This window comes from Papaver somniferum, chromosome 10 (assembly GCF_003573695.1).
Source record: "Papaver somniferum cultivar HN1 chromosome 10, ASM357369v1, whole genome shotgun sequence".
NCBI classification, from domain to species: domain Eukaryota; kingdom Viridiplantae; phylum Streptophyta; class Magnoliopsida; order Ranunculales; family Papaveraceae; genus Papaver; species Papaver somniferum.
This window is the reverse complement of record NC_039367.1, coordinates 90,892,017-90,902,180: the sequence shown is the minus strand read 5'-3', so window position 1 is coordinate 90,902,180 and position 10,164 is coordinate 90,892,017. Positions and strand designations below refer to the sequence as shown.

The following is a 10,164-nucleotide window of genomic DNA, read 5'->3' as shown; positions in this document are numbered from 1 at the left end:
ACACATGGCACAATCAAAATGCATTCTTAAAACAACACATGCCCAACCAAAAATATATGTGATGCCATTTCCAATTACAAAATCCTAATAAAGACTTAAATGATTGATTTAAATGTTTGTCTTTCTTCATTTAGTTAATAATAGTAAAAATAAAGGAAGAAGTTTAAATGAAAATGAAAAAAAATGTTCCAAATACGAGTAATCGGTGCGTCCAAATAAGACGCGCTCGGGACGCGCATATTGGTGCGTTGGACACGCGTTGTGTCAGCGTCTAATGCACGTCATGTATCGGACGCGAGTCGAACGCGGACACAACTCTAAGAACGGAGCGTCCGTACAACCCAGCTATCTAATAACCTGTTTATATCTTTACATGGTATGCCCTAGAATTTTTAGGTTCATGGTTCTATCATTTTGGTACAATTAGCACATGAAGCTACACTTATATTGGGCCCATTGGTTACCGTTCTCGTGAATTGGGACTTCACGGGACTGAGTAATTATCTCTCTTTCTTTAATGATCTCTTCTTCATTACGCTCACAACAGTAGAATTCTTTTCTTCTTTCTCAATAACATCAAAAAAGTTCTCTTCAGCTCCCTCTTCATTACGATCACAAATGGAGAAATTTTTTCTTGTTTCTTACTAACACCAAAAAAGAAAAGCTCTCTGTATTGAGAAAAATGTTTAGCACCAACTACTCTGTAATGGAGGCTCCACTATTTCTCTTACATTTCTATTCTTCCAGGTAATAATAATTACTTCACTCTTTCTATATATTTGGGGGATTGTTCCTGATGAAAATCCCATCAAACTCATCTATTTCAGTTTACAGATTTTCTGAAGAATTTCAATTGATTATTTAAGGGTTTTGTATTTGTGATTTTTGATCGTATTTGGTTTTGGTGATCGGGAGCAGTGGTGTTAGCATTGCACCTGTGTTTATATCTTTTGAGCGATGGAAGAGTCGAGACCATTTAACCGGGCTTTAATTGCTGCTGCTGCTGGTGCTATTTCCGGTGGCATATCCAGAACGGTAACATCGCCATTGGATGTTATAAAGATTAGATTTCAGGTCTGTTTTTCATTCTTGAATATATCAGAATTTGATCAAATTTGAGACTTATTCATATTGATTTGGTGATACTTGGTACTATTTGGTGTTTTGGTCTAACTGTGCATATGAACGAGGAGTATGTTACATTTGAATTTCTGGCAAATTTTAATGAATTCGAAGCGAAAACATGTTGATTTTGAGATTATCTTTTTGTGTTCTTTAGCTTCTTTGGTTGTCTATGTTAAAGGAGTCCTTTTCTGAGCCTTTGGGTGTCTGTTGACAGGTTCAGTTGGAGCCAACTTCATCATGGGAATTACTTCGTAAAGGGGTGCATGAATCCTCAAAATATACTGGGATGATGCAGGCAACTAAAGCCATTCTCGGAGAAGAGGGTTTACCGGTACTAACTACTCTATGTTATTACTGGTTTCTATTTGAATATCTGTTCACTTTTTCTTGCCAACTCTTGTTAATATGCTGGTTCATGCATTTTTCCACATGTTTCTCATGTTTTCTCTTTTAGCACATAAATTAGATTCTCTATTGTTCAGTTTGGTTATTTTGTGGATAAGACTAGGGTCGACATAATTCTTTACACCCTCAGAAATCATGAAATCAAAGTAATATATATTGATAACAGGTTGAAGTCACTCTGATCTATGTAAGCTTTGATTAGAACCTATTAACCCCCAGACCTACTTAGTTTGAGAAGTGGCTTCTTTTTCTTTCACTTTGCCCAAAACTTAATGTAGTGGAAATATGGAACTAATATTCTGTTATACGCATGCTTGTTATGTTCTTGTTTCTGATCAAAGTTTCTTATGATAGGGTTTTTGGCGCGGTAATGTCCCAGGGCTACTCATGGTCATGCCGTATACTTCTATACAATTTATGGTGTTGCACAAGATTAAAACATTTTTCTCGGGTTCATCTAAAGCAGGTATGCCCATACTGGGGCAGAACTCACACTCTTTTGAATTGTTTTTGAGCCAATCTTATCTTTTTACTTCGAGCATAGCTAATAAATCATCATCTGTATTAGCAATTGCATATACATAGTGGTATATATATGTACGGTAAAAGAAAAGGGAAGAAAACATCATCATGATCTTAGTAAAATAGCGATAACGGCTAAGTTAGGTTTTGGGTCTGATAAATATAGTTGTTTTGGTTTTTAAGTTAAACATACATTAATTTGATCTTTTGGTTGGAATTCAGTATTGCTCACTTCAGTTCTGATGCATCTGTCTTATTGGCTGAATTATAGGGTTCCGTTGTTACTTATCAGAATATATTTTGCATGTCTGACTGACTAAATGGAACTTTGAAAAAGTATTTGAATCATCTAATTTTCAAGCTGTCTAGCCAGTTGTACTTACTACTGACGCAGTTCATAATTGTGTGTAATTTCAACTTCACACCCTATTTGCTGTGCTGCTCTAACTCAGGTGCTTTAATGACGCAGAGGATCATGTTCACTTACGTCCGCACCTATCTTACGTAAGTGGAGCATTAGCGGGCTGTGCAGCAACTGTCGGCTCATATCCATTTGATCTATTACGAACGATTTTAGCCTCACAAGGGGAGCCAAAGGTACGCACTTTAAGTTCATAAAATTTACCTTTTTATGGACAACTTTTTTTTTTTTTTTTAACTCCGTTTCTGGAGTTTCTTGCAAAAAAAAGAAAAAGAAAAGGTGTAGATATTTCACTTCTCAGAGAAATTGGATTAAGTTATTCATTTTTTCTGGAAAAAAGAGTTGAAAGAATTTACGCTGTTCCCCACTCACTTTATATAGGTATATACAACCATGAGATCTGCTTTTGTTGATATCGTAAGAAGTCGTGGCTTTCGAGGGTTATATCCCGGGTTAACACCAGCTTTGCTTGAGATCATTCCTTATGCTGGAGTGCAGTTTGGCACTTATGACACCTTTAAACGCTGGACAATGGTAAGTTTTTTTTTGTTTTTTTTTTTGCACTTTGAAAAAACTGTAGTATACGATGTCTACATCTTGTGTAATCACTTAATTGCATGCTTTCTGTTTCTAAAGTAAGAACCTTACGTCCTTACCAACTGGCGTAGTTACCATGTAATAGCCTAATTTGAACATTACAGCAATACAAACTGTCAAGTGGTACTTGTAGCTAACAGTATCATACTTTTTTCGTCTCTTCAGCGGTTGAACAGGCCCCAATCGCTCGATCGAGGTTCAAATCTTACATCTGAAAGTCTATCTAGCTTCCAGCTTTTTGTGTGTGGGTTAGCTTCTAGTACATGTGCCAGAGCTGTCTGCCACCCCCTTGATGTGGTCAAGAAGAGGTTCCAGGTATATCTCAGAATATTTTTTTTTTCTCATCGACTCAGTTTTTCTAAATCTTAAATAGAACAATTTAAGTCTAACTTGGCAAACACACTGCTACGAATCTTTTCTCACAGAGCAGTGCCAACACAGAACATTTTTTTCATTATATATATTGGTGCCATAGACATAACATAAACCTGTAATGAAGTTGTTGTCAAAGTTTCTATGATAAATCAACTAATGCTCTATGTTTGTATCTTTGATGCTTCTTGAGAGATCATCAAAACCTCTACCACCGTAATTTAAAACCTCTTCTTTTATGCTGCAGATTGTAGGACTTCATAGGGACATAAAGTATGGATCTCGAGTTGAGCAACATGCTTATAATGGCATGTGTAATGCCCTGAGGTGCATCCTGGTAACTGAAGGGTGGGCTGGTCTTTACAAGGGTATTATCCCTTCTGTAATCAAAGCTGCTCCAGCTGGTGCAGTCACATTTGCTGCTTATGAATACACATCAGAATGGTTAGAATCCCATTCGTCTCGAAATGGAGCTTGATTCATTTTATACTACTGTACGTTACATTTTTTACCCAGGTTATTTCAAAAACGCAGCGGCAAGGAATAGAGAGTGAGCTTGTTTGCTTGAATCCATTCCAAAAGCTACTGCCAGGTTAATAGGCCATGATTATTTGTTATCAGAAGGTTAACCTTCGTAATTTTGTTAATATAATTTAACTTTTGCTCTTTTTACAAGTCCATCTAATTCTAATCGTTATATTACGTTGTAATGGCTATCTGTGAAACAAAAAAGATAGTACACTTTGTTGCTTAGATACAAACATCCCTCTTTTCATGTTTGGGTGATAGTTCGAATTCCCAAAATCTGAATGGTTTTTCGGAACGAATGCTACCATCAAAAAATTCTGAAGGTGGATGTGTAACGTCTTATATGGTTTCTCAATAGGTATGCAAACTTTTTAAACACAGACTCTGATCTCAAAGTATGAGACTTAAGCCTCGGACCAACAGGCTATGGCAAGTTGGTTCTAACACCTAACATTCTTCTTGACTAGCTTTGGTAAATTTGAGAACATCCTTGCAATTTCGATTGTGCAAACAAATCCTAACTGTCCTCCCAACAACATTAGAAGAAAAAAAAAAGCTAAAAGAAAAAAAGAAGTGAAAAGTAAACACTATCTACCACACCCAACCAACCATTCCTTGCCTCTAATACAACTTTCCATCGATAAACTTTTCCTAATTTCTTTATCATCTTCTGTTTTATCTCCAACTTCATATTCATTGAAAACCTGCTTCTTCTCATCATCGGTCACTCAATTTCGAACCCAATCATACCAAATTCCAAAAATTGTATTCATTTAATATTCATCAAAATATTCAAAAAAGCATAAGATATTCAAGATTGCACACACAGACAAGTTAGCACTGACAATATCTTGAGCTGAGGTCGACTCAACCCCCAGCTTCAAAGCATCACAATTTCCTCAAAAAATTGCCCATCCTTGCGTTCCACAGACCAGCAAATCCCTGGAAGTCAACTGCAGATTCGACAAAAATCATATTCATGTTAAAGGAACCACATAAAAAAGGTTTCAAGCATTCAGATTCTTAGATTTTGTGCAGAGAAACACAGGTAGATGACTATTTTGTTCTTGGCTTAACAATGTCACTAAGTGTTACATGCTTTGTTGGATATTGAAGAGAAAATGCAGACAATTTCAACTGTAAAAACCAAAAACCATAACTTGAGTGGCAGGAACACCAAAAGCAGTAACATACACAAATGACACCAAGCCATCATTCAAGCAGGCAGGTACAGTAAGGACCAGCACGACCATCCATAAAAAAATAGGTTCATGGGTTCATGATCAAGTTCTAACGCAACTCGTACTTCACAAGGGTCCCAACTGTTGATTCTCCCGAGAAAAAAAAATATTTTTCCCATAATCAGATCCTTGAAATGATCCTGGGCCTATTCTATTAGCAAAATCAGCACCTTCGCTTCTCCATCTTTGCATCCACAAGTGCACGTAGTAAAACTTGAATATGCTGTTAGACACTTGGTATGCAGTGTAGTCAGACTTACTTGCTTTTGCTGTACTCAAACTCAATGTGTTGGCAGTACTCTATTCCAACTTCCATTTGTAAAGGCATGGCTTCATGACAGCAAATTAGCAATCTTAAGCAATATATCTAATCACTGCATTGTTGCATTGTGACAAGGCAGTTGCATTAATTTGATACCCTGTGTTATACTTCTACAAAAACGATAAAGAATCTCTAATTCAACCTAAACGGAGGTCTATAGAACTTTGTAAAACACTACATGTAGCAAAAGCAACTAGCAACTGCAAAGCAGTCACTGAGACACTGACTGTAATGCTGTTGTTGATTAGGGGAAGCAGTGTTTACAAACCTGCAGTATAAACGTGACATCAATAAAATAATAGTAAATTTGGGGAATAAAGCACTAGGATAAGTCCCTGAAGGATATCTAATGAAAATAGTACTGCTAAACTGATGAATTCCAATTAGTTTCAGAATGGAGCACTTAGATTAAGGTCCTGAAGGGCTTCTACTGAAACTAATGAGTTGCAGAGTAATAGCAACTAGTGAGCACAAAGCATGGCTGCCCACTTAATAAGTAAACAATTTATGGCATATAAGAATAGGAATTTATGCAAACGATCATTGTGAGAAAAAGATTCATCTAACAAGACAAAGTTGAGGTTAAGAGAGCTGTATAAACTGACCTGTTCGAGCCGCATTGTATCTCCTTTTGCTTACTTATGGACTGGTCCAGCTGAACTCCCACCTTTGATTTCTTCAAATGTCTGGCATCATTTTTTTTCTTAGGATTGGTACCCCTTCTGCAGTAACACAATAGAAGTTTCTGGCTGGTGGTGGAGGTGGAAGGATGTGAGGGATAGGAGGAGAGAGCACCATGTGACGAGGCGTTTCACAGTCAGTCTATTGCTTTCTCTGGCTTCTTAATGAAGTTGTTCGACTCATGAGAGGTTCTCACAATGCAACTGGAATTTCTCATGAATTGAGCGAAAATTGTGAAATAAAAAATCTGTTTTCTATTAATTTTTTTTAATTCGAAGTGAATTACATTAAAAACTTCAGTTGATGAATTTCGCAAGCACTAAACATTCAAAATACTGAACCACAAGAAAAATTGACTATAAATTTTTTAATGTATACTAAAAATAGTAAGGAGATAGAAAACTAAACATTACTCACAGCTAGCCGAACTAGATACAGAATCATCCAGATTTATAGCTTCTAGTTATTTTACCACTAGCTTATGTACCTTTCTTTCTTTTCCTTCTTTCAAAATGTGGCAGAGGTATGAGGAGCTTCAGTGGAAGCAGTTCCTTTGGCCTGTAGCTTGCTATCATCGAGATAGTTCTGATAAATGTGATTAACAAATCCCCAAGTAGCCGTTAACATTGCGATCACCTTTATCCCATCCATCTTATCATGGAATGTAATAACAGCAACAATTGGAATAAGCGGCAACACCAAGGTACTAATAGCATTGGAAAAGAGCGAAGATACCACAAATATCAACCCAACAACGCCAACAGAACATAACTGCCAGAAAACAGCAGTCCAAACTAGAACCATCACATATGAAAATTTTCCTTTCTTGAAACCATTCATCTCTGCACTCAACCCGTTCCATTCCCCACTGGCGAAAAGGCCGACAATGCAAGCACATGTGGCAACAATTGATGTGTAAATTTGCATATCCAAGACCACTGCAAATGTTATCCGTCTAAAAACCTTATCAAAGGAAAGCTGCATGAGGGAGAGCAGTAGCGCGTACAACGCTGATGCCCCTAGAGTAGATATGAAACCGAGAATAAACTGTCCTTTAGATACTTTAGTGGATTCAGAGGATTCAGAACCAACTGCTAACATAGAAGCAGATATGGTGAGGTTTACTACACTGTTCAGAACTAACATAGTAAACTTTTGGCGATTGATAAAGTATGAAAACACTGCATTGAAAGCCAGTTGGGTTGCACATAGCAATGAATAGGTTGACACGGGGAGGTACAAGAGCCCAACTGAATAAAGCATGTTGTTGAATGCTATTACCAGACCAAGACCAATATAGATAGATGCGATTACGAATATTGAGGGTTTGTTAATTGTTGGATCATAAGACTTTGTGGAGGACGGTATGAAGAACAATGGGATAAAAAGGACAGGGAAGGCAATGGTTTGAACAAGTGTTGCCATCCACTTGCTGCTTCCACCTTGGTCATAATAAAATCTCCCCAAGAGAGTGGCTACAGTTTGTCCAACTAGCAAAAATGCAATGTTGAGTGCCACTAAGAACCACCATTGCCATCTTTTCAGTCCAAGGTAAAGTGGTTTGTCTGTAGAGGTAAAGGCTACGCCTGAGTTTTGAGATTCTTGATATGCAACACAAGATAAAAACAAGTTAGCCAAACCACTAGAGAGGCATGCATCCACAAAGGAAAATTAAACATGGAAACCCTAACACCAACATCAACAGCAATAGATATATAGCGACTGCAATCCATCAATTACTATGATGAATCAAACACAAACAACAGCACAATCACATAATTTCACGCTGAATTATTCTCAGGACTAACATAAAAAAAATCAATTCTCAATAAACATGAATAATTTTTCATCTGTGTGTGAGAGAGGAAGGGGTAGAGAGTACCTAACATCGTCGGAAGTAGTGTTTCAGTTTCTTCGTCCATCCAACGGAGAGAACTAGGGAATCGAAATTGTTTCCTAATATAAGTGATTTCCGGCTATAAAACCGGAGATTCTGTTCGAGATTTCTTTTTTAGGTCAGTAATACCTAAACACCAAACACCATCTGGCTTCTGCGAGATTTCAGCTAACCGGTCGCTACGGTTCAGTCCGGTTGCCTGCTTCAATGATGGAAGAAAAAGACAGAGAAATTGATCTGAATGAAAAAAAGGAGAAAAAAATATCTAACAAGGAATCCTTTTACATTTTGTGGTTGGTTTCGGAAAAATTTGGGCCCCGGTGATGTACATTCTGGGCATTTTTGTTTCTTTCGGTCTCTTTGTCAGGTTGATCACATTTTTATATACAAATCCCATCAACGGTTTTAGTAACTCGCCGGCGAGCAAGTACCCCGTTAGCAGTGCCGCACTTTTATCAGAGACTGCCTGAGTTATTTTCATATGAAGAACTAGGTATCACCCGGCCTACAGCCGGGCTCAACCTCCCGTTATAAGCATCTTCTTCGGTTTAAGACAAGAAAGACTTGTGTAGTCAAAAATTGGTGACGTTTATTTTCTTATTTGGTGTTATTTATTTTGAAATCTATTATAAGGGTTCCAAGAAAAGAGTTTTGAGGGCTCCTAAGAATTCAAATATCCTACAATGAAGATAAGAGGACCTAATTAATAAGAAAAATACTAAAATATTCTTAATTTATTAAATATTAAAACCTAAAATTAATTTGTTTCATTCCTCTCCTTTTAACTTTTCCATTTTCTTCTTCCCCGTCACCTCCATCGCCTATTTCTTCGATTAATCATCAATTCTCAAAATAATTCATTATCGGTTAACACCACTTAATCCACCCACACTGACTTTAATAAGGTAAAAATCAAAAAACCCATCTTATTTCATTAGTTTTAATCATTGGATAGGCAGAATCGATCGAATTAGGTTTTTGAAAAAATAGTTTCAGAACTGTCTACGGTTGGGAAACCAAACCGTAGGCATTGTCTACGGTTGGGTATATTCTGGGTTCAAAAATCTTACGGTTTAAAAAAATCATACTTCCATACCGTAACTTGTACGTACGGCTGGGAAGTATGAATTTTCCCAACCGTAGGTTAGCTTACATTTCAAAGTTGGGGGTTTTCAAAAGCAAAAATAAGTGATGGGTTTTCTTAGTTCTTTTTGTGATCGTCTTCTTTATCGCGAAGGAGAATAAGAAGAGAGAAAGAAGAATAATAGGGTATTTTTATGATCATCATCTTCATCATGATTTATGAATGAAAAGAGAAGGAGAACGTAATAAATTTAATTTTTTAATTTATGGAGGGTAATTTAGCCACTACAAAAAATAGGTGGATATGGGGTTTTGTTGATTACTATTTTATAATCCGATTTTGTCATCTTGTGAGCCCTCAAAACCCAATGTTTAGAGCCCTTATAATAGGTTTTTTTATTTTCTTACTAATATCTCTTATATGGTGCTTGTTAAATAGTACCACATCGCCTAGGGAAACCTAGGTCCCATGTTTAATAAGTCTTGGACAATCCTAACCTTGCAAGCCGGTTTTCGAGGTTAGTTAGGTCCGAGGATTCCTAACATGGGATCAGAGCCAGGCCCCTCTCAACGCTGCCTGTGTGTCCGTGGTTTCCGTACCACTCAGTATTCTCGTAAGTGTGCGTCTGTGGTTTCCGTAACCACTCAAATGTCCCCGCCAGTGTGCGTCCGTGGCTTCCGTGCCACTCCGTCAATGTAGTCCTAATCGTTGAGGGAGGGTGTTAAATAGTACCACATCGCGTATGGCAACCTAGATCCCATACTTAATAAATCTTGGACAATCCTAACCCTGCAAGCCGATTTTCGAGATTAGTTAGGTCGGAGGATTCCTAACAGTGCTTACAGTCTCAAACCAAGAGCTATAGAATAAAAAAGAACAGAGAACAGAAGAATCTAGAGAAGAGTAATATAGCACCCGCCCCATAAACGATCCCGACATGGATTGGACTTGGGATCAAGATTGAGTCAA

General features: G+C 37.4%; 2 protein-coding genes across 4 annotated transcripts; one reads left to right on the top strand and one right to left on the bottom strand.

The window, feature by feature from the left end:
* The first annotated feature begins 502 nt into the window (after nt 1–502).
* Nucleotides 503–4,103, top strand: LOC113317681 (mitochondrial thiamine diphosphate carrier 2-like). Of its 2 annotated transcripts, XM_026565813.1 has the most exons (8): nt 503–747; nt 919–1,074; nt 1,340–1,456; nt 1,885–1,996; nt 2,522–2,649; nt 2,855–3,007; nt 3,236–3,385; nt 3,690–4,103. In XM_026565813.1, the coding sequence occupies exons 2-8, from the start codon at nt 958–960 to the stop codon at nt 3,918–3,920; spliced, it is 1,008 nt and encodes a 335-aa protein (XP_026421598.1). In that variant the 5' UTR covers nt 503–747; nt 919–957; the 3' UTR covers nt 3,921–4,103. The 2 variants fall into 2 exon arrangements, with proteins under 2 accessions (XP_026421598.1, XP_026421597.1); XM_026565812.1 differs by lacking the exon at nt 503–747 and having other exon boundaries at nt 786–1,074.
* A 614-nt stretch (nt 4,104–4,717) lies between these two features.
* Nucleotides 4,718–8,441, bottom strand: LOC113318731 (probable purine permease 11). Of its 2 annotated transcripts, XM_026566954.1 has the most exons (4): nt 8,097–8,441; nt 6,702–7,815; nt 6,139–6,417; nt 4,718–4,923 (listed from the first exon to the last, which is right to left on the bottom strand). In XM_026566954.1, the coding sequence occupies exons 1-2, from the start codon at nt 8,134–8,136 to the stop codon at nt 6,722–6,724; spliced, it is 1,134 nt and encodes a 377-aa protein (XP_026422739.1). In that variant the 5' UTR covers nt 8,137–8,441; the 3' UTR covers nt 4,718–4,923; nt 6,139–6,417; nt 6,702–6,721. The 2 variants fall into 2 exon arrangements, with proteins under 2 accessions (XP_026422739.1, XP_026422737.1); XM_026566952.1 differs by having other exon boundaries at nt 6,139–7,815.
* Nucleotides 8,442–10,164: the final 1,723 nt, after the last annotated feature.

Coding starts and splice junctions, on each gene's coding strand:
- LOC113317681 (XM_026565813.1), top strand. CDS start 958: ATGGAAGAGTCGAGACCATTTAACCGGGCTTTAATTGCTGCTGCTGCT. Junction 1,997..2,521: donor CTCGGGTTCATCTAAAGCAG/GTATGCCCATAC, acceptor TTAATGACGCAG/AGGATCATGTTCACTTACGT. Junction 2,650..2,854: donor CCTCACAAGGGGAGCCAAAG/GTACGCACTTTA, acceptor CACTTTATATAG/GTATATACAACCATGAGATC.
- LOC113318731 (XM_026566952.1), bottom strand. CDS start 8,136: ATGGACGAAGAAACTGAAACACTACTTCCGACGATGTTAG. Junction 7,816..8,096: donor ACTACTTCCGACGATGTTAG/GTACTCTCTACC, acceptor TTGCATATCAAG/AATCTCAAAACTCAGGCGTA.